The 23,402-nt window shown below is 37.6% G+C and overlaps 1 protein-coding gene across 6 annotated transcripts; it reads left to right on the top strand.

Moving 5' to 3' along the window:
• The first annotated feature begins 1,795 nt into the window (after positions 1–1,795).
• Positions 1,796–23,053, top strand: tspan11 (tetraspanin 11). 6 transcript variants are annotated; one of them, XM_041780717.1, is made up of 8 exons: positions 1,796–1,932; positions 6,164–6,271; positions 7,721–7,912; positions 11,990–12,064; positions 13,910–14,014; positions 14,432–14,590; positions 15,975–16,061; positions 21,586–23,053. In XM_041780717.1, the coding sequence occupies exons 2-8, from the start codon at positions 6,185–6,187 to the stop codon at positions 21,643–21,645; spliced, it is 765 nt and encodes a 254-aa protein (XP_041636651.1). In that variant the 5' UTR covers positions 1,796–1,932; positions 6,164–6,184; the 3' UTR covers positions 21,646–23,053. The 6 variants fall into 6 exon arrangements, with proteins under 6 accessions (XP_041636651.1, XP_041636648.1, XP_041636652.1 ...); XM_041780714.1 differs by lacking the exon at positions 21,586–23,053 and adding an exon at positions 18,256–18,470; XM_041780718.1 differs by lacking the exon at positions 21,586–23,053 and adding an exon at positions 16,260–18,214.
• Positions 23,054–23,402: the final 349 nt, after the last annotated feature.

Genomic DNA, 23,402 nt, shown 5'->3' with positions numbered 1-23,402 from the left:
GAGCTGAGTGGCTCAAACTTTGTCCACTTGCACTTATAAATGGCACTCCTGTATGAAAAATACACTTTAAATAAAGGTTTAAAGATGTAGTGCTTCTAACCCCCCCCCCAGGCCTTGTTAAATCCACACTACCAATTAAAGAGTCTCTCAAGCCACACTATTTTATTTCTTATATGTTTTCTATTTTGTATTCAGCTATGACTTTCACACATTTTAACCAAATCTCATCTTCTCTGTGCAGTTACACCATGTTACACTCACCCAGCTGTCTCACTAATAAGACAGGCAGACATCCAAACTAGCAGATATTGTAACTTGGCAACTATAATGCGTTATTACAATGACAACCCTGCAGAAGCAAGTATGCAATCGTGAAAGTCACTCTGTGAGGCTCTTTTTTACACACATGCTTTCTTTTCTCTCAAACTGTCACACTTACACACACCATTGCACACCATGTTTGCTTTCTCTTTAACCAGTGTGTTTTATGTGCATGCTCAGTCATGCCCTGCTCCGACCCTCTTATGGGAGAAAGCATCAGAGGGCTTAGTGGACTACAAAGCACAAGAGGTGATAAACTAACAACAGTGGGCTGAGTGGGGACACAGAGGCGCTGGTTAGACAAAAATAAATTGGTCTGGGAGGGAGAAACATCTCTGTTTGTTTACAATTTGTCCCAACTGCATAAGGAAAACATGCTTACTCCAAATTCAAATTAATGATTAGTTGTATATTATGCTTCCAGTGGGGAATTCTCAACCTGATGGATGAAATCAGCAACTAAGTTAATGCTGTTTTGGTAGGCTACTGCAGATTTCCTCCTTCTGCAGACATCATCTGCTCCTAATGGCTGCCAAGCTTATTGAATTAAAAAGGTGGAGTCTGTCCCCAGGATATTGAAAATGGATAAGTTCAGATACCACAAGAATTGAATTCAATAGAATGCTGTCTCAGCTTCTATTTCTAAATCTGGAGTTAGCATATAAACAGCGACAATCACATGAACACGGATCCATTCACTTCTTACGAATGCACTATAATCACCTCCCTGAGGGCCTATGATTTGTAACAGACAAGCCATTTCAAATTGTAAGTGTTACTGCTTTGACTGGAATTCACGTCAATATGTATCCTACTCTTTTTTGGCTAGTTGTCAAAAATAAAAAAAAATCTAAAGGAGCATACATTATATATAATCAAATAGCCACTGATGAAACGTGGGGATGTGATGTATGCAGGCAAAAAAGGCTTAACATCCATGCAAAAAGTGCTGATTTTCTTGCACAGGTAAAAAAAATACGCCAACACAAGTGCTTTTAATTTATGTATAAATTGGCCTTGCAAATGAAGCTGCCACACTAAATTTGATGTAAGCTAATGTTAGTAGTCTGGACTTTTTGTTCCTCTTTATCTCAGTTTATTCATGTGCACCCCATTGTGAAATTCTTTAAGGGGTATGTGGTTACATTGTAACCAAGGTAATGCTGTTAGTGGCACGACGGTATTCGGTCTATTTTGTTGCAGCTCTACTTCCTTCTCTGTCGCTCCTTCACTCTGACCCTTTCCTCAAGTTCACACTGTGCTGCCTTCATGGAAAGTTGGAAAAGAGGTAAAGTGAGCAAACAATTTGTTATACTACAATGTATAATCTTGTATCTTACTTAAACACTGTACACAGAATGAAATCTGAGCATTTGTTGAACCGCATTTTTATTTCGTTCTGTTATTATAAAGAAATTATGTTTTATGTTCTGCGAGGCTAAAAAATACGAGTATCACCTGAACGCAGCATAGACACAGCGCTGCTGTCGGACACTCTGGAAGCAACAAGCTTGACTGGACAAAACGCCCACTGCTGCAGTGCTGTGCTCTTTGAATTTGACGGACATAACAACAAAACGAGATTGTCTCTCTGCTCTTTACGTCATTCCAGTAAGTATTTCCTCAGCTTTAAAAGACAAACGTTTGTTTGTCGACGTACAGGCAAGATATTTCGGATAAACTTTCCTGCGCATCAACGACGCAGGTGGAGTGGTGTTTTTGTTACGTTAGGATGCTCGAGAGCTTTTCTCTGCACCCCGTCCTGGAAAAGGAGAACCCGAAAGTTTGTCAACCGCCACTGAAGGATTGCTCATTGTCCTCCTTGTTCGTTGAAAGACACCTTTAGTGGTCAAAGTCCAAAATCTTCGAGGTAGGGCGTTTTTATCCCGAGGAGAAACCGTTGTAGCAGGTAACGTTAACTGACGTTAAACGTCAACGGTCGAGTGACCGTTAGCTTATAAAGCTAATAATGTTTACTATATTAAGGCTACTAAACGTACCAGTTTCAACACTGTAACATTTTAAAAGTTAATGACACTGCACAAAATAGGCTATTTGGAAAAATAAATAAATAATACGTATATTGTTATTTCAAATCAAAACGTTAAGTGGTGCCTCACGTTGTGCGCAACAAGAAGTTTGCTAGTTTAAGTCACAGGGGAGTTGATTAGTCTAATTAATGCACCTGCGGCCTCTGTTCCAGGACATGGAGGGAACTTGTAAACTACTGCTGTGATATGTTCTATTTAAAACTGGTTTATGTGTTTCTACAAAGTACAATATAAAACAGGTATTTTGTCCTACCTTCAACATCAACCTGAGCTGAAATATCATCTAAGTTTGGCACTTAAACCTGCTTGGTTTCAGGCTCTTGTAGCATTACACTTATAAAGCTCCTTCAGACTGAAACAATAAAAGGAAAATATTTCCTTTACTTCTGTTTGTGAATGGCCTCCCTTTATCTGCCATGTTCTGGTAGCATGTATCAGGAAAAAGAGTACATTTAATTTTTTAAAGTTTAGGTTTGATGCAATAAAAAAAAAAAAAAAAACAACACATAACAAAGAGATAATAACACCTACAAGACAGGAAGGGGCACTAAACTTAGAGAGCTTATTTGAAGTCTCCACATAAGTATTGTAATGATATTACAAAATTAAAGGAACATATAATCAACATACAGAAAATGAAAACATAGTTACACATTTAAACATTTTGTTGCAAAATGGATATACAGTTTTATTTGTCAGAGAAGGCTCTGCTCGAAAGATGCTTGCTGTGTTGGTCGAGCGGCATGCTTTGACTTTCCAGCAAGCGCAAAGTTAAAAGCCCCCTATGGATACATTTATTACAATGGGTATTGAATACAATAAAATTAGTTCAAAAGCAGTTAATTGATAGTAGCATGAATCCGAATATGAGGGTGCAACAAGCTTGATGCTATAAAGGAGGAGGCTGGGGTGGAGGGAGTTAAGCTTTATCAGCAGCAGTGTGGTGTATCAGCATCAGTGCAAGCAGGAATACTGAGAAATACATAGTATTTAAATGGACCACTGTGTTGAGAGAATGCGATGTGATTGGCTGTGGAAGCTGGGAGGCGATAATTGAAATAAGCTGATCATGGCTGGCCATAGGACTTCTCTATCCTGCATTAAAAAATACCAGGCTTTATTTTTTTAAAATCTAAATATGAATACCATCCATGCACAATAGAAAGGTATCACTTACACAACTATCCTGAAAATCTGCTATCTGAGGAACAACATCTCATGTTTCAAATTAAGCTTTTAATACCATCATTTGACCGTTTTCTCTGCAGATGTTTGCTGCTGATTTTATCCATTATTCCTGAAATCTAGGATGATAGTCACAGTATGCTATCCCATCAACAAAATGTGTTCACAGATGCAGCTCACCTGCTACGGTTAAGGAATATTAAGTGAAACATTTCAAAAGGCAAGGGATTTATTTGGATGCATTTGTACAACATACTGCTGAGGAATAAGGTCAAAAGAGCAAAGAACACAGAACATATAGCTAAGCCTATAAAATGTGGTCAGCAGCAACCCTCCCACTAAAGTATGGTGTCATTCTGTGGGAAACACTGGTATCAAAGTAATAGTTAAGCCTGTACAAACAGTAGGGATGGATGATATTATTTGCATGATATTGATATTGGTAGATGTTAGCTCAAAGATTTGGTTTATTGGTATTTTCAGATATGGACATTTCCCTTTACAACTGATATTTTGGCTGAAAAAATCTGCAAACATCAGCTGTAAATACTGGCCCTGTGACCAAATAAGTTAGTTGAGTTTTAGGCTAGACCAACAGACCTACTTCCGTTAAAGTTATTTTCTTTATTGATCATCAGTCCTCACACTTTAAACAGTGTTTTAGGACTGAAGTTTAAGGTCTGCACTACATTTTAAAATTGGCATTGATATCCACTGAATTTAATTTGTAAATACTGGCTTATTGGAGGTTGGCAAAAATCCAATATTATGTATCCCTAATACACGGTGGGCTCTTCGCCTGTTGCATAAAAGCTATTACTGTACTAGTGTATAGCATAGTGACTGAGTCTTTAAGTTTCTACCCTCAAAAAACTGAAAACATCAATAGAAAAGTTTCTCCTAAAAACTCTTATAATCAACAGAAGACAAAAATTAAATTAAATTAGTGTTTATGGTACAAGTAATTCATGTGAAAACAGTTGACACTCCAAAGTCTGGATTATCCAAAGAAAGGGTAAATGTTATCTGAGGACAAGGTTTTTTCCTCATCATGCTGAAACTCTTTTCACTTTTGTTGTACCTGAATAAAAAACATCTGGGTGGATTACATCCACCAAGCCTAAGTACTCATACTCGTAGAATATTACAGACATTTTACAGCATGATCTAAGCCTCTCATTATGTGAATAGAAGGATAAAGTTGAAGTCTTGTGTAAAGTTTTATGGTATTTCAACATAAGCGAGGATGACAAAAGAAGAGCAGACAGCAAAATATGCACTGCCAGCAGCATCTGATGAAAATAAAACTTAACCTTAGAATAGTTTTAAGCTTTATTAGTTTTAAGTATTGAGTAAGTGAGTACCCAAATTGAGGTACTTTGTATGTAAAAAAATGGTATAGGTGCATCCCAAGCCAGATGCCTCAAGTTAATCTGGCTGTTGATACTATATTTTGTAGCTTTTCTTACATTCTGCATCAAGCCAGTTTTATAAAGATGCCACTAGTGTTAACAACTAGTTTCTTTTGATTTTAGATGCACAGAACCTGCACCACTGAGTTGTTAGTGTGGTACATTGAAATCGGGTTCAATATAATGTGGGGAAAAAATGACAAATTCTTTGTACCTTGCCAATTTCAGACTCCTATACGACTCCCATGCGGACTAACACCAAACCATCACATTTTCCATTGTTGCTACCCACTGAAGAAAACTCTACAGATCAATTTATGGCTCTAAGTGCTTCTCCGCTCGTGGCCTTTTATTTACAGACCTGGAACTGTGCTCAATTAAAGATTCAAAAGTTTACGGTCTGTTCAGGTGGTATGAATAATTTAAAGATGTGGTTGATGGGTATTACAAGAGCTATGTTATTGTACTGTTGCATGCTGCTTCAGTGTCAGTTTCAAGGTTTTTCCTGTCTTACTTTCAGGCCTTCTGGGATTGTCACTTGATACTTCTCAGCAGGGAGTTATGTGCTGTCAGGAGAAGTGCAATGTTGAGAGCAATATTTGAGTCATTCTATTTTAAACCATAATTGACTTGCATGCAAAATGCTGAAAAGGGCAACGCAATGTTGCTGCTGCGATGTGTCTTCTGTTGTGACATTTTGATTGGCAGCTGTATCCCTTTTGCAAACATCATCACTCTGATTACCCACACTTGCTGTGACACACATTTCAGGCAGAGCTGTCAGCTGACAATAAGCTAAGCATTGATATGAGAGGGTTTATGTCGTCTCACTAATTTGGACCCGGTTCAGTCACCTGTCAGTGTCAGTGTTACTGTTTGACATCCTTTTATTCCATTTCAGTTCTTTTCCCTCGTGATAAAGACTTGAATTCGGATTTTAGAAGGTAAACTTCAGTGTTAGCAGAAAAAAACTAATTCTGCTATACTCTAAATTTATTTATGATGTCACATATGCAATATACTTTATACTTAGAGTATTTGTCACTTTTGGTCTCCTGGAACAGTATCTTTCCATAAAAGCTATTTATTTCTTTACAAAGCTATGAAGTCACATACAAGTTTTGTTGATGGGAAAGCTTCTTAAGTGTGTATCCCGACATTTCCATCATCCTCTTCTCACTTGTTTATTTTCAGAATTGAATCGGAGGAAGGAAGATGTCAGCAGTTCAGAAAGATGACCAGGGGGACTGGCAGACCGTGTGTCTCAAGTACCTGCTCTTTATTTTCAACTTTCTCTTCTGGGTAAGCAAGAGCTGCTAAATCACCCCAACTTAACTAACACTCATAAAAGCTTACAGAAAAGACCACTACAAAGGATACAATGGACTGGATACAGTATTAAATAAGCTTTGGTTTAAGTCTTTTTGGTAGCATATTGTTACACCACTAAATATTGTAGTGAATGGGACATTGTAATTCTTTGATAAAAACATCATAGTAATGATTAATGTTCCATGCAGGCAGAGAGACACTAGTGGACAGAGAGACAAGCAGAATCTGAGAGAGAGAGAGAGAGTTTTGATCTTGAAATGGCTCAGCTGTGGACTCGGCCCAAAGTGAGTCGTAGATTATCTGGGGCTTGACAGCTGAAGATGGCTGCACACTTTATGATACAGCAGTTTACAGCCTAAAGTGTGTGCCATTTAAACTCCTGTGCAAATTGTCTGGGGTCACTTTGGAAGATTTTCAAAATCTCAGGCAAAGAGGAAATAGTACGTGTGAAGAGTGAGCGAGAGAGAGAGAAGTACAGGTCTTTGAGTGGGAGGGGTTCAAGAGAAAAAAAGGGATCAAACGTAATCAGCAGGCTTGGGTTATTCATCTGTCACCACCTAAAACTCAGAAAAGCTTTGTGTCAGACCCCTCAGGCTGCAGATTTCCCTCAGTATTTCACATCAGTTCTCTTATGAGCACCACTGCATCATAATGACACAGCAAAGCATTTCTACTTAATTATCAGATCTTGCCATTATGAAACAGATCCAGCATGTTGATGCATTCCAAAAAGCAACTAAAAAAAGGGATTTCCAGATGTTAGAAGCATTACTTTATGGGCCCTGTTCATCAAAATGTTGCCTCCTTGCTTGGCACAGGTTGTTGACTATGTGGATCTTGCTTTTGACGGAAATGTAATGGGAGGATAAAGGAGACACTCTGTGCGGCATTTCCTATCCGTACGCCTCTGTAGCTGATCAGAGGAACAGATCAGAATGCCACCCTCTTTTATCCCTGATTGTTTGTAAGGAAATGGTCATTATGCCTCGACCTCACCTCTGAGGTCTCCTGTGCCTGTTCTAGCTCAGTCTCTGTTTCTATTTTCCCTCTTCACTTTAAACCCTTTCTTGTGCCCACCTTCCTCTCATGTTGCGTTTTTATGACTCATCTAAAAGCATTGAACTTGGATCCTATTTGTCACATCCTATCCTGTAAATTTTTAACTTTGACAGTTTTTTTCTCTGTGAGACTGAATTGACATGACACTCTCAATTTTTTTTATTTTTTTTTGCTTATTCAAACATTTTTTTAGTTTTTTATGACTTAATCCTTTCAAGCTCATACTTCTTTTAACTCAGCTTTTCAGATCCTCTCCTCTTTCAAACCTTTCACTCTACGCATATCAGTGTCACAGTATTTCCTTCTCGATCTTTATACTCCCATTACTTTGTAACGCCCTCCCCTCCCCTTCTCTTCTAGTTGGGTGGAGCAGCTGTCCTGGGTGTTGGAGTCTGGACGCTGGTGGAGAAGAGTGACTACTTGAGTCTGCTGGCATCCAGCACTTTTGCTGTTTCAGCGTACATCCTCATACTGGCTGGAAGCCTGGTGGTAGTTACGGGCTTCCTTGGCTGTTGTGCAGTGATCCGGGAGCAGAAGAGCTGCCTGTCCGCAGTAAGCCTGTGAAGACTTTTGTGTTTGTAGTTGTAAACATGTGGGTGTAGAGATGTGACTAATACATGGGACTTTGCAAGAGTGTCTTTAAAGAATTGCCTCCTTTTCAGACACCTTCACAGAAATTAAAGGTTTTATTTGCTGACATATTTACATTTCACCTCGGAAATACAATGAATAAAGCCTGGTCCACAGTAAAAGATGTTTAGTATCTTCACAAATGTTGGAAATGTAAAAGACCCCACACATAACATAAAATAGTGACATTTAACAATTTTGTTCCATCAGTGCGTTAAAAGCATTTTCCCAAGTCTAAAAACTAGGGATTGCAGAATGTCTTTAGTCAGACATGACTTTAAAGTAGGGGTGTAACAGTGTATGCATTCGTCGATCCGGTGCACATAGTCACACAATAAATACATCTGAATTCTTTGTACAGCCTATGGTCTGAACTAGGGCTGGGCGACATATTGAGCATACTCGATATACATTATGTGGAAGTTTTGCACCGTCAATGTGCAACTCCAACTCTCGTCCACACATGAGCGTTTTTGTATCAGCGGTGGAGAGAAGCATGGGGAGTAAAGGAAGTAAACAGAGCAGCGAGGCGAGTTAGAAGTGAGTTAGCTGCGTTCGGAGACGGACAACAAGACACAGCGCTGGATCTGTCATCTGGCAGTGGTTCAGCTTTGAAAAGGAAGAGGCTGAACTAAACGCGGCAACCGTTAAAATATGCCGAATGATGATGCAGAGATAATGGCAGCAGTAACATGACATGTCATTAAACATGACCCCAGTGTTGTTGAAAAGCCAGGATTTAAAAATCTCCACCAAGAATACATGATTTGTCTGGGCGTGAACATTTTGCTGAAAACTCCCTGCCAGGGTCGTACATGTCAGAGAGAAGGTGGCCCAGCAGCCTTATTCTTGAATAAGGTCTAAAGACTCTCTCATGTCATGAACTTGTCAGAAATGGGTCCAGTGTTCATCGGCATAGATAACGGGGATAACAGGGTTTTGGCCTTTGGCTGCATTGAGGATTGGTGAGTTTTGTGTAGGTTTGCTTCACCCTTAATGAGAAAAGTAATCATTTTATAATCAGCAATAGTAAACACAGAACACACAGAAAGCATTTCAGAACTTTCCATACACTCTAAAAGACTGAGTATTTTACGATTTATGTATTTTTGATATTAGTAAAAGATTGATGAAGTCCTTTTTAAATTGAACAGTGTGCTAAATTTGACTTTATATTGATTTTCAGCGACTATTTAATCAAAAATCCAACAGAACAGTGTATTTTAATCACCAAACTAGTGTCATTTAGGGCTGAATTAAAAATTATACAGCTACTTTGAGGAAATTTAAAAATATCGCAATATATATTATGTACTGGGATGTAGGAAAATATATATCAAGATATACAGTGCTTAACGAATTTATTAGACCACCACCCAAAGTAAGGTTTATACCACAGCTGCCCTAAATTAACAGCATTGGTAAAAATTGGTGAAACCAAAATCATTTTTTATGTTTCTGCAATGGTTAATACACCAATATGTAGAAGCTCTTTAACTGAAATGATATTTTTAATGCTAAAATATAATTATTATTGTTATCCATGAATTTTCAAATTTACTGATTTACAAAAAAACTGAAAAAGTAGTAAAGCACATTATTGATTCTTGATTAATATGTCAAATTATAGTTATTTACTTGCATTCCTGAACAGAAAAATGAGTTTTAGTGGTTGAATGTTATGCTTGATTGATTTCTGACTTCTCAGAGAAGCCCAGTAAGCCGGCTCAAATTTGGGTATAAAAAAGTGAATTCAGTTTGAAATTCCTCATTCCTGTTCAAAATAGTAAAACGTGGAGAGCTCACTGAAAATGAAAGAGTCCGCATTAAAGCACTTCATGATGCTGGATGGTCTCTGAGACAGGTAGTCTAATAAATTTGTTAAGCACTGTACATTTTAGGCCATATCGCCCAGCCCTAGTATGAATGGAGAAAAACGGCAATTATAGATGACAGTCTCTCTCTCAAGAAGCAGGTAAATCAAAACACACAAAAAAGAACAGTTAAATACAGGTGCATTAGCAGAGGAGCGGCCAGACCCGCCTGCCTCTCCTTCCTCTCACAAACTTCTCCGTGCCGTCTTTAAAAAGCCTCTGGATATAAAATCAGAGAGGGTTGGGGACTTTTAAAGGACTCATGCAGATATGCATTAGTAGAGAACAACAGCTACAAGTGTTGATTTAAACTCCATTTGAATGTCTCAACCTGTTTTTACATGAGCTGTCCATGAGCGGTCCTTCACTGAGAACATGGGTGATACTTTTGCATGAGTAATACATACATTAAAAAGTGTTCTCTACCTCTGCATATCTTCAAATAACCTTTAATATGCATCACAGGACACCACATAAATCATGAATATGACACCTCAAAAAGGCTCTAAAATACACATTTTATTTTCATCATTATGTTGTATCAGTTTTATCATACAAATGAGATATTAGACTATTCATTTCTGTGTTGCTTTTTTATTTTGCATCTTTTAAAAATCTGCTTTCCTCTTTTTTTCGCATATAATCCTCAAAAGACTGTGCAAACTATCATAAGTATTTCACATAAACTTCAGTTGGATATTTTAAATGATTCTGTGGTTCTGCAGGGCTCATGGTCACGGCTACTTGTTGGTCCTAGATTGTCATGTCTGCACTCACAAGCTAGCTCCTCGCCCACATGTGTGCAAAGTTATACTTTCCCTGCACAACTGTTCAACAGAACAACATGGTACCCCTCCAGTCTTGTCTGGGTCTGTCATCTGATGCAGACAAAGGGCTGTGACAGGACCCTCAGTGTCCTCATTATTTTACAGAGACAAGGCCCAGTTGGAGAAGAGCAGGTAGGAGGTGAACGTTCAATGGCACAGAGCTATTTTTAGGTCCATCTTTCCTAGGTTGATGGATGCAGCAATAGGAGAGAGTAATGGCCTTGTAGAGATGACTAGGTAGATTTGTACAGGATTTGATCTGGTGCATTTTGCTTGATTATCAACTGGACATGTGCTATTTATGAATCAGTTTTATGAGATTAACAACTGATGCTGGCATGCAAGTGTGAGTTCCTTTTTTAAGTATTGTGAAGTCAGAATATTGTGTGGGCACTTAGTACACAGGGACTGCAGTGCTTTTAAAAATCTTGTAACAAAGAGAAAAAGAGAAGGCAGAGGTTTAGTTAAGACTCAATTAGTGTAATTGCTACAGAACAACGGAGAACATTTGCTTCACACATATATACTGTACGTAAGGTGACGGTGAAGTTTGTTTCCCCTGCAGTGATTATTATTTTTTGACCAGAGGTTTGCCATTAGTTTGTTACCAATGTTGTGCAGCATTTTTAACATCTTCAGAAGCAGCAGTCTCACTTTAATGATCCTCAGTGAAGTAGCACTGTTGCAGCCACACAGCTGTAGTTTCCTGCTGTGTTTGTGTTACTTAGTACAGCTTATTGAGGTGTTTCAGCCTTGTGTTATTTTTTAGCCTGGGAAAACTGCAGTTTTAATCTTGCTGATTCCCTAACTGGCTGCCTTAGCACTCTAAATGTGTGGGCGATGTGTTTGTTACAAAGTTTACATAACTGCATTTAAAGCACATACAGTAGTGCTTCTTATTATAGATGAAGCTTGTAATTAGAGCCACTATTGTTTACTCTTCTTTAACATACAAAATATTTTAATTACTTTCATTTAGTTCCTTTTTGAAAGGTGTTGTGAAGTAAATTACTTCACATAATAGAAAGTATTTCCTCCTGCAAGTAGAGCTGTTCTTTCTTTTTCTTTCTTTCTTTTGTGTTTGACATGCCCTGAGGAATAGGATTTCACAGCGAGACAAAACAATTTTTGTTTGTCTCCTTTTGTGCAGAACTGCCATCTGCGTTTGACATGGCAGATGCAGCACAATGACAGTTGATTGAAGTTTTTATCTAGTTGTCAGGAGATTGAGCAACTTTCTCAAACAAGTTAGCTAAACCGTTCTCTCACAGGTTCCCTGTCTTTTTTCTTTTCCACAGTATTTTCTCTTTCTGTTGCTGATCTTCTTGATTGAACTTGTTGCTGGAGTTCTGGCTTACGTTTATTACCAAAGGGTGAGTAACTTAGTATTGTTTACTTTATTAGTGGTTGCAGGGCTAGACATAACAGGCTCTTGATTCATTTGCGAGAGTGGAAATAAATTATTCCGGTCTTAATTTGGGACCCCTTTTAACTTCCTTGTTGATTTTTCTTTTGCAGCCTGTTGTAGCATGCATGATAGGTCATCCTCACCTCCATGGCATGTTGAAAATTAATCCAAATCTTATTTGCTTCCCATAGCATTTTGCAGCTGCAAAGGCTTTCTCTTTTGTAGGTTTATATAAGGGGTGCAATGAGATAAGATTTGGGTCCACTAGATGTTGTTTTTTTTATTTTGGCAACCAAATAAGCAAAATTAGGGTTAGGGTTAGGAAAATTTGTCTTTTATACAACTTAAAGTTACAAAAGCAAAGCAATGCAGGTCTATTCAGAAATCTTTTAGCTAATCCTCCTGTATATGCTTATGTTTAGTTTATGTCTTGTCTAACTCTGACTTGCATTTTAACAGCACTTCAAATCAAATTTTTACTATATTCTGCACTCATTGCTATTACACTGAAAAGTTCTTAAAGTGTCGAGAGCACTTTTAAAGTCTTGGTAATTTCCAGTTTAGTACTTTAGTCTGTCATGGCAACTGGTTCTCTTTGTATCTGTGGCATATTGTTTACAGTTTTCACCTTGACAAGAAATCTTGTGATGTTTCAATCTTGCCGCTCTTGACATGAGATCTCGTCACACCCCTTGCTTCCATACATTTGTAGCCACTTTTGTGACACAATTCAACAAAATGGCAGCATCCATAAAGAAAACTTTGTTTTCAGCAGTATTTGGTGTATTTTGTGCTGTAGGTATTTTTGGTGCACGTCAGGGGGCTAGAATTAGATGAAAGGCGTCAAGGCATGATCAGTGAATGGGCTACTGGCTGTGACAGATCTGATTTAAGGGTCAGTTAAGAGTTATGTAGTTTAACCCCCACCTAAAAAACCCTTATTTGAAATTATAGTAGAAGATAGAATTGACACAGTTAAACAGTGAGAGTATTTGGCTGAGAAAATGACTTACAGATTGTGTTCTGAAACTGTGCAGGTGCTTTGCAGGGACATACAACTCAGGGGCATCATTATGAGGATGTATCAATGCTGTTTGCCTACTCATGGGTCTACTTGGATACAGGTGTTTGCAATGCAGTATTGGCATGTGTGGCCCCTCAGGGATTTTAAAATTTTGATTCTTTTTCACAGTTTCCTTCTTTTTCTCTCCTGTGTGCAAAGGCTTTTCCAGTGGTCTTTATACCTTACAGATACTGATGAGTCACAGGAGATTCTGCAGTGGAGCTTTAGATTTGTTTTTTTGTTGTTGTTATTTCTTTTATATGAGAGCTCAGGTTGTCAATTTTTGCCACCTGAACTGAGCGTTATGTTCACTTTGTGGAGTAGATCTAATACAGAGTTCTTGGATCCTGTTATCACTCAAAGATCTTCCTGTCAGTCAGCTAGGACTGCAAAGAGCAACGAGCTATCTGTAGGCAAGCTGAGGTTTATTGAAATTGAAAAGGGTTCAGCAAGGATAGGATCCCTTTAAAGATAAGGGCCCTTATCCTCCCTCTCTATTCTTTGTGAGTGTACACCGGCATACACACACACACAACAAAGACTAAATCTTAAGTCTATTTTTCGCTGTATGCCGTTCATCTGTCTGTCACAGGTGCGTGGGAGTTGCTACCTGTGTATCTTGCCCTAATCCTTCCACTTTTTCACTTCTGCCAAGCTTATCCTTTTAACTCTCTCACCTTTAAAGTTGCTTACTGACTGTGTGCTTTGCTGTCTCTCTGTCTCTCTCTCTTAATTGCCTGTTTGCAGCTCAGTGAAGAGCTGAAGCAGCATCTCAACCAGACTATGACGGAGAACTATGCCCAGCCAGGGAAGGTGGCCATCACATTAGCAGTGGACAATCTACAACAGGATGTATGGATTATATTTGCAAAAACTTACAGTATTTTGATTGATTGTAAAGAGATTACATGCAACATTTTTTCTCCTACTAATGTGGTCAAAGAGAGGCATGTTTTTTATAAAGACATTTTTCATAACTCAGTCTGAAGAAATCTGATTTTAAAATGGTCAAATTAAGTAGAAGAATTTGCCATTTATCCTTTTAGTTCTCTGAAAAGAGAGCATAGTTAAGGTCACAAAGAGGAAGTAATGCCATTCCTCCGGTTGTTAAAGAATTTCAGACTTTACTGAAAATTGATTTATGGAAGTGGTTTGTGCCAAATTCATCAGCCTGGCTTTAACCTTAGTTACTAGAGAATAAGCTGTGTTTATGAAATGTGTGTGACATCCCCAAAAAATCCCTGAGCTTTCCTGTTTGTTCCTCTCTAGTTCAAGTGCTGTGGCAGCAACAGTTCCCATGATTGGTCGATGAGTGTTTACATTTTATCAAAGCCAGCAGAGGGCAGAGTTGTACCTGACAGCTGCTGTAAAACCATCACCTATCAGTGTGGAAAGAGAGACCACCCCTCAAACATCTACAAGGTGGAGGTTAGTGGACTGCACATCTCTGGACAATGCATTTGTGTAAAATGAACAACTCTGTTTAGGTAGCATTTCTGCGAAAAACATTTTAGGAGTATTTTTAGAGTTGTCCTGATTTTTCCCCTCAGGAACTGAAAAGTAACAGAAACAGCAAAAAATGTAGTTTGAAACTTTTCCTGATAAAATGCTTGAAATGAATAAAACATGAGTTTTTGAATGCTAAGCAGTGAACTTTTCAACCTTCAGGTGTCTAACACTTCAGTTTCCACTTACTGCTGTCAGTGCTCTGGCTGCATCTGCTGCAACATAAACATATTTTCAGAATATAAACAAAGCATGCATCATCTTTTTATTGGCTTCCAGTTACTATAAGGATCAATTTCAAAATTGTATTAATTACATACAAGTCCCTACACGGCCTGGCCCCTACATACATAACTGAATTACTGAATTACTGCGCCCTTATTCTAGCAGTTGCTGTCTCTGATCATCTGGTCAGGGCCTTCTGCAGTTCCTCATTCCAAATTTAAATCCCTAGATGATCGTACATTTGCAGTGGCAGCCCCTTAACTTGTAATGGTCTTCCCTATAACATCATATATGCCGAATCTGTAGTTTCTTTTTAAAAGCTACAAAAAATATATCCTTTTTTTTTTTTTATAGATAAGCGTTTTTAAATTTCTTCCCAGTTGTGTTTTATTTCTTGTAGGTGTTATTGAATGTATGTAGAGTGTATTGTTGTTGTTATTCTCATTGGCCGTAAAAGATGCTAATATCCACAAAGAGCTAATTGATTGTTCTGGAGGAAGATTAAATCATTTGTTTGAACCATAAATGTTTGCCAGTATTATCTGAAGCATAACAGCTTTAACAGATCTGCATGTCCTGTGTAAGGCTGTCAAAATTTCTGAAACCTTTTGATATGCTTATGTTATAACTGTATGGTCTCTGTTTTTTTGAATGTCCGGTAGTATCAGAAACATTTAACTTAACATCTGTTCATAAAAAGCTGCCTAGGTAGGAATAAATCCATCAAGAAACAGCAAACAAACCCTTACACGTGTATAAAATGCACAAAAACACTGGCAATAAGGCACTACCAAACTCTGCCAATGTGTTTGTATTATTTGTACACTGCAAGATTATGCATACAATTTCTGATAAGAAATTACCCAATTTTGGATGCCATGGATCTCTATTCATGTTGCCATGTTATCAACAGACATCAAAACTACATCATACCAAAGTTGAAAATCTGGTATTGTGACAACCCTAGTTCCTTACACAATTTGTTCTCATTTTCTGCAACAATTCAGATATTTACTGTAGTGAATATAAGCTGAATTGTATCGTGATTTGTGCTGCCTATTAACTGTGTTCCAATCTACAGGGTGGCTGCATCACCAAGTTGGAGAAGTTTCTGGCTGATCATCTGTTGATCATTGGTGCTGTGGGGATAGGTGTGGCATGTCTACAGGTAGGCCAAATAAATATTTAGTATATTGTGTTAATGAAGCAGTAGAATAGTATTCTAAATGTGCTTTATATAATCCCATATATTTTAAAAACAGCTTTCACCTTTGGGAGTGAAATGCTGCCCTTGGTTGAATGAAACCTTACAAAAGCAGAACAGATGTTTTTTTGTATTCCATTTACTCAAAATGTTCTACTGCAGGTCAGCAGCCTCTAAATGGACATCTCTTTTCATCTCATCGTGGTCTCTAAATCATTGCTATTCAATTTTGTTCATCCCTGTTATTTGATTTGTCCCAGTCTGAGAGTGCCTTGAGCTTTTAAGCCTCACAGAGACAAGGAAGGTGCTTGCTGTCCTTTCTTAGCCTTACTTCACATCCTTGTAGATGACCTTAGGAGAAACCTGAGACCAAACCATTGATTATTTCCTATGGCATACGTAAGACTGATAGGCTCTTTTAATACCCAACACTGTATATGCTGTTCAGGATCAAGAGCTTTTATCAGGCAACAAGGAACTGAAAACAAGTAATCTTTAATTTCAAAATAAATCCAGAGAAAGGAGGGAAAAGGCCAGAAATTGTCTACAAGGCTTGTAAAAGCCAAAGATCATATATTCCTGGTCTGACATGAAATACACAGTGTAATTCAAGCCTGTTGTAAGGTTGTCACGATACCAGAATTTAAAACTTAGATCTGATAATTCTAATCAAATGATTTCAATATTTGTTTTGATATCTCGTCAACAAAAATAGAAGTTCTAGGCACCCAAAATGGGTAATTTTTTTTTCTTTTTTAAAAACCAAGAGTTACTAGATTAAATTGCACTAATACTTTGGCAATCCTTTTGTACAAAAATGTTGCAAATGTACTTCACAGTTGGGTTAAAATATGACTTAAGTTCTTCTATGCCTCTGCTCTTTTTGATTGTATTGATCAGGGTTGGGCAATACATAGACTAAGAAATATCAATGTCAGTTTAAACAGTATGTAAGGTACAGTTTTATATTGATGGATTTTATGCCAATTTATGATAATGTTATTATTCTTCGATTGGTCGAATGAACTGGTGCCATAGAAAAAAAAAAGATTCCGGCTCAGACTACACAAATTTAGTCAGATTTTGGCCTGACTGCAACATTGCAGCTCATTGTCAAACTTTGGGCCAGATTTTGAGCATAGGGAACGACAAATGGTCTAGTAGAGTGACATAGTTAACGGCGCATCCAAGATGCTCCACGACCACGAATCAGCAAGACTAGCATGTCTGAATCACACTTATAGTGTGGCCAGTCTATCAGCCAAGACAGGTCAAGATTTTAGTGGCATAGTTTGACATGGTGCAGTCATGAATGAGCAAAAAAATCGTGTAGTCCGACCTGAAAATGTATGCAGCCAAAAAGATTGTTTACAACACGAACCACTAACTCTCAAATGCTCACTGAATGTAAGATATAACCTATTCTAAGTGTTTAGACTAAATGAGTAGTAATCATTTATTTTATCTAAAGAGCATTTTTATCTGATATCTTTATATTTTATTACAAACATCACACAATCATTTTTCATACACATGTTGGTTTAAGATTGATATCGGCTGATATCAGCACTATTTACAAACATCCGTATCGGCCAAATAATGTGAAATGAGCAAATATCAATTACCATTATCTATCTGTCCAGTCGTGAAACATGCTAGGAGTATTACACCAAAAGAAGTGATGAAAACAATGGTGATGGCCCTTATTTTTACTATCTGTTAGATATGCATACAGCTAAAAACAATAGCAGCTATAAAACAACCCTGATTTACTTTTTTATTTCACATCACCCACTACTATTGATCATTAAATTATCAGAAATAGTTTTCTCCTTACATGTGGTATCAAGAAGTATGAAAAAAACTGAAAATTAAAAAAAAAAAACGTAATCTATTATGTGTGATTCAACACTTTAGAAGCCAATCAAACGTTATCTCTGTGTTTCTCCTTTGTCAACTATTCAGCATGTCTTAATGTCTTAATGTTGGTAGATACTTTATGTATAACAGCTGTGAACTTAAATTATATTGTTCAAATGTATTCTAATTCATCTTGAATGAATGGCACAGGCTACATGATACCTTGTTTACCTCACTAACCTGTCTATGGAACATTGTATTGTCTGTCTTAATATCCATGTGCGGTGTGTCACTGTAGCTGGCCGGGGCAATGTTGACAGCCTGCTTTATCTATCTGCTCTATAAAGAAGAAGAGGACTTCGGCACTTTGTGATTAATCTCTAGAGCACCTTTGTGTTTAATCAAGAGGAGAGACAAGGTTTGAGGGCATTGTGGAAATTTTACATCTGCATGTTTGTCCTTGTGTGGCTCTTTGCTCTGTGTTGAATGCCAAATCTGCGTGCTACATGTTTTCTAATAAATGAATTCATGTTCTTACATAATCTTTGGCTGAGTGTGAAGCATGCAGCTGCTTGGCTTTGGCTGTATGTTGTAGATGGTTGCTCTGCATGCTGTGATGATTGGCTGTTTTGGCTGATAAGGATGTGGTAAAGGTCAGACGGCTTGATTGAGCTGAACTTGACTGCTGCAGCATTACTTTTTCTTTCTACTAAAACCTGCACACACAAGAAAATCAAGAAAAGAAAAGGAGAACATGATAAGATATTAAGATATTAAGGTTTTAGTGGTGTATCCCTTTTGGCAGTTTTACTGTACTATTATTGTATTGCAGTTTATAGATAACCCTATTTTATTTGGTATGTAGATTAGTCTTCAAATAACTAAAAATGACAGCAGTAATGCACAATATACTTGAATTATTTTCTGGTCTCCTGTTTTTTTTCACTCAGACATCATATGTTTGGGAAAAGCTTCAGTGTTGTTGCCATAGCTACATGCAATCTAAAACAGGCTCGGCTGGAATAATGATTCAAAGAATAATGATGGACTAAAATTTGTGAGCTATCCAGCATTTCTCTACCTTACACAGTTGCTCTGCTTTTTTGTTTTGAAACTTGCCTCTAAAATATGGTTTAAGGAGACGTACTGATTTTTCTCACTTCTCCTTCGATGTCGTTCTCTCAGCCAAAATGTTGTAGGACCACAGATCTGTCAGAAGTGGAGAACAGAGGGAAAAACTCAGAAAGTTGCCTGGAGCCAGACTGTGATGAGTCTATACTCCATGCTGCCTCGCTCAATAAGGCTTTCTCTGAGGGCTTTTAGAGACTCATATTGAATCTGGGCATTTGCCTATTTATCCATCAAACCTGACAGACCTAGCAGCTCGGGTCAATGTCGGTTTCTGCAAGTCCTGCTTTATCTCTCAACCTTTTTCTATCATAGTGTACAGTACAGAGCTGTCTTGGGATTTGTTGAGGTTGAGCATGCATTATAATGCTCAGATTGGTCACAATCTAAGACATAATTCTATAACAGTAGTACAGTAGATAGTAGTAGTAGTAGATAGAATTTAAATTGAGTACAGGATCTAATAATCAGGACTGGTAAAAAACAGTTTTGTATATAAAGTTCCAAGGATTTTAACACCTAAATGGTAATCTCAGCCAGTTTTATGATTGGACTACATCATACAAAATGGTTTAAATTTTTCAATTTTTTTTTCCAAGAATAGTGCCATGAATTGCAGTTAGCTCTTGAAAATCACCCTTATCATTAGTGTTTTACTTCAACTATTTTGTCTTCAATTAACAGTCTTTGTTTTCCTCTTTTTACTAGAGCATGCATTGTAACTATTGTTGAACGCCTTTAAAATGATTAAGTATAAGGTGTCTGTGGGTTTTGAACACATAAATCAAATGGCAGACCAAGGGCCATCTCAGGCCCTTCAAAGCTTCCCATCCAGCCCCCAGATGAATATTAAATTCAGAAAAAGTGAGGAGTACCAAAAGATGTGGTGGTTTTTAGGGTATCTTTTGTCTTATAATCTTTACATCTTATAAATCAACCCTCAAAACGATCAAAATTATATATATACAGTTGTAATAGAAATTACTAGATACTTGATCAGAAATCCAACCTGTCAGCCATTTTTAGTGAACTGACACATGACAAACACATGCTTATAGTCCAGTTTTGAAACTGTCTCCTTTATGAAGACTTCCATTGCATTCAGCAACGTTTACCATGTACAGTTTCTGTGCAGCTGCGTAGCTCTTAGTACCATCTGTTTTCACTATTTTAGTTTGCAGTCCTGCTACTACCATTATAGGAGTTGAGCTCTTAACCCTTCGGTCACAGTAACAGCTGTGGAAAATGGACCTACAGCCTGTGAGTTATGCTGCCCATCTCTACTGATGATTTTTCTTTAACTGAAGAGTTTTTTTTTTTGTTTTTTTTTCAATCAAACCAGAAATCCAGAACGTTTATTTTCTGAACAGTAGACCACCTTATTTCAGGATTATGACCCGAAGAGTGGGTCACTGCCTGCCTGGTCTACATTGCTAAATATTCCAGTAAATTTTAAGCAGTGATGCCACCACTTTTAATGTGTCAGGTCTCACAGGAGTGTGATAGTGGCAGCTGAACTTGTGTTAATGCAAGGCAATGCAGTAACATTAAAGAATTTAAAAAGACTACAGTAATATATGAAAATAAAATGACAAAACGTAAGATTAAAGGAATGAAGGGTAAAAAACAGGTATTAGAATAGTGTCATACCACCAGATTGTATAGAATAGTGAGTTAAATGATTAATTATCTGTTTGTTAGACCTCAATGCTGGTTTTGTGTTATGTTCAAGCTGTATTGCAGCCACCTGCCACTAGCTGGGGCTGTCAGGCTTGTCAAATTGTTCTTTTCCTCAGGTCTCAGGAGAAATGCAGGTTAGCTGTGCTTTAATGTTGAAAATAAAGATAAAAGATTATGTAGGCTGGGGTCAGGTTAAACTGACAAATCCAGCAAGGCAATATGTGTTCACATTCAGCTCAGGCATGTTGCTGTTACCTTCAAGGACTGAAGGCTGAAAGTGCTAACACTACTAATTTTAGCCACTTTCAGCAGACCCATTTGACAGCATCTACCTGCAGTGTGGTTCTCTGCAATCTGAAAGAAAACACAGCTTGTTCTGACAATTACTGCATAAGATATGCTCCCATTAACAGGAATAAATTGTGTAATTCTGAATGTTTTCTCTCTTGTTTGCTTAACTGTAGACTATCTAATCAATCTGAATTTTAATGTCTGTTTCATCAACTTTAAAACTAGTTCTTTAAAACAATTTGCATTTTTATTCTTTACTTTGATGATAACAGGAAGATAACAGACTACAAGGATCAATAATTTTAAGTCTTCTTTCAACCCAACCCCAGTGCTTCATTCTGCCCTGGCTTTTGCCAGCCTGTGCACACATTGCTGCAGAACACTGCTTGACTCCTGTCATCCCCATAGTAACCAGTGACACGCTAACCTCCCACCTTCACCTATAACCCCCACAGTCAATATCTCTCTAGCTTCCTTCTGACTTCCATGGTGACTGAACATTATTTGACCTAACACGTCCTGTTTTCAGATCTGTGGCATGGTGTTCACCAGCTGCTTGTACAGAAGGATCAAGATGGAGCCTTACTGAGCAGTTCAAGCCTCCAACACACCACCCTCAACAGGCGGCTGGAGCAATGGCTACTGACACCTTCACTTCAACCTTTTTTTATACTGAAATCTGTGCATGTGATCGAAGCGGACAAAGGTCTATTTTAAACAGAAACAAGATGTGTCCTTGACCAGCAGGCTGATTTTTTCAGGTTCCACCTGTCTGTGCATCTTACAGCGTTTCTCTTTGCATCACTGCTTTGGCCAAGATGCATGCTTTATTTTTAACCAGACAAAGAAAAGGAAATGCACACTCATAAAACAAACTACCTTGTTCATTTAATGATGGTGCAGACTGATTAATCAGGTGTTTGTTGTGCAGATTTGCATAAGATCTTTATATTTTGGGCAGAGAGTAAGCTTAATTAGTACAAAGTGTACACTGTTGTGAAGCAAGATGATTTATTGTTGTAACTTTTGCAAACACGGTATGCCTCTTTCACTGTTTAACTGAGAACTATTAATTCATTGATCAAAATGTTTGAAAGGGAACTGATAATGCACTGTGAGCAACATATACAACTATGTTTATATTTATAGTTATGTGTATATTTCTTTGCACAAGAGCACTGAATGCTAAACTATAATTTAGTGGTCTAAAATTAGCTGCAAATCAAGCTGACAGTCCAATATGCAGCTACAAACTTTAACATAACAATCTCACATAAGGAAAAATTGAGTCATTTTTTTACTCTACTGATACTTGGATTAACAACTCCACCTAGTGGTCAGCACCATTTGACTACTGTTCTGGGTGAATACAAAACTACAGTGTATGACAGATTCCTTTCTTGTGCCCTATACCCATGACACTACATCAAGAATTGGCTACATATTTTTATTTATGGTACTTGGGATGCACATATATGACACATGATGGATTTTGACACAAGATTATGTTACCTTATATGAATGAACTGGCTGGTTTTCATACTTTTCTACACATCGTTTTTATCTTGAACAATGTAAAAGTGAGGTCATGTAAGAGCCAAAAGTATGGAAATAGTTATTTTCATTGCCCAATTGTATCATTTTCAAACCAATTTTTCATGTTTTCCTTGTGCAAAAAGTTGGTATTATCTAAATTTATTTAGTCAGGTCACACTAGTAGGCGTCAACCTATACTGGTTTTTCAGGGCCAATACCAATAATGATTGTCAGTAGTTCATGAGACTGACTATCAGTACTTGGAACCGATGTGTATTTATAATGTTGTAGAAATGTACATCATTTGGGAAAGATAAATTGCATGATTAAAAAATGAGGGAAAATAAACAAGTTAGTCCTAATTCTAGCAGGATACGAAATGGCTCAAAGCAAAGAAAACAGAGGCAGGAAAACAGCATATGTTCACTGTGTCAGTGGTGCCCAGGCTTAAGTGTTGCATATAATACACATGTGACATCAAGCAAATGAGATTGTGTTGTATAAAGGACATTTGTTGAGACTGAGGAAAGTGAAGATAGAACCAGGGGGATGACGCTCTTTGTTGGTAATAAAGATATTATTAATACTGATACCGATAATTGACCTCATTAATTGGTCAGGCAAATAATCTGTCAACCCCTAATGCTTTCACCCTTATGAAGATGGAGTAGTTGTATTCGTATGGTTTGTGAGCACAGTGTGCTTTTCCCTGTTAGCCTCCTAATGATCAGGATATGTGTTATTTCTGTGCCCTAAATCCTTAAAAAGAAACTGACCGTGCTCATCTACAAACAGCATTTTAAAAGAACA

This window comes from Cheilinus undulatus, linkage group 23 (genome assembly GCF_018320785.1).
Source record: "Cheilinus undulatus linkage group 23, ASM1832078v1, whole genome shotgun sequence".
Lineage (NCBI taxonomy): Eukaryota > Metazoa > Chordata > Actinopteri > Labriformes > Labridae > Cheilinus > Cheilinus undulatus.
Note: the sequence above shows the minus strand (reverse complement) of the source record. Positions and strands in the feature narration are given on the sequence as shown.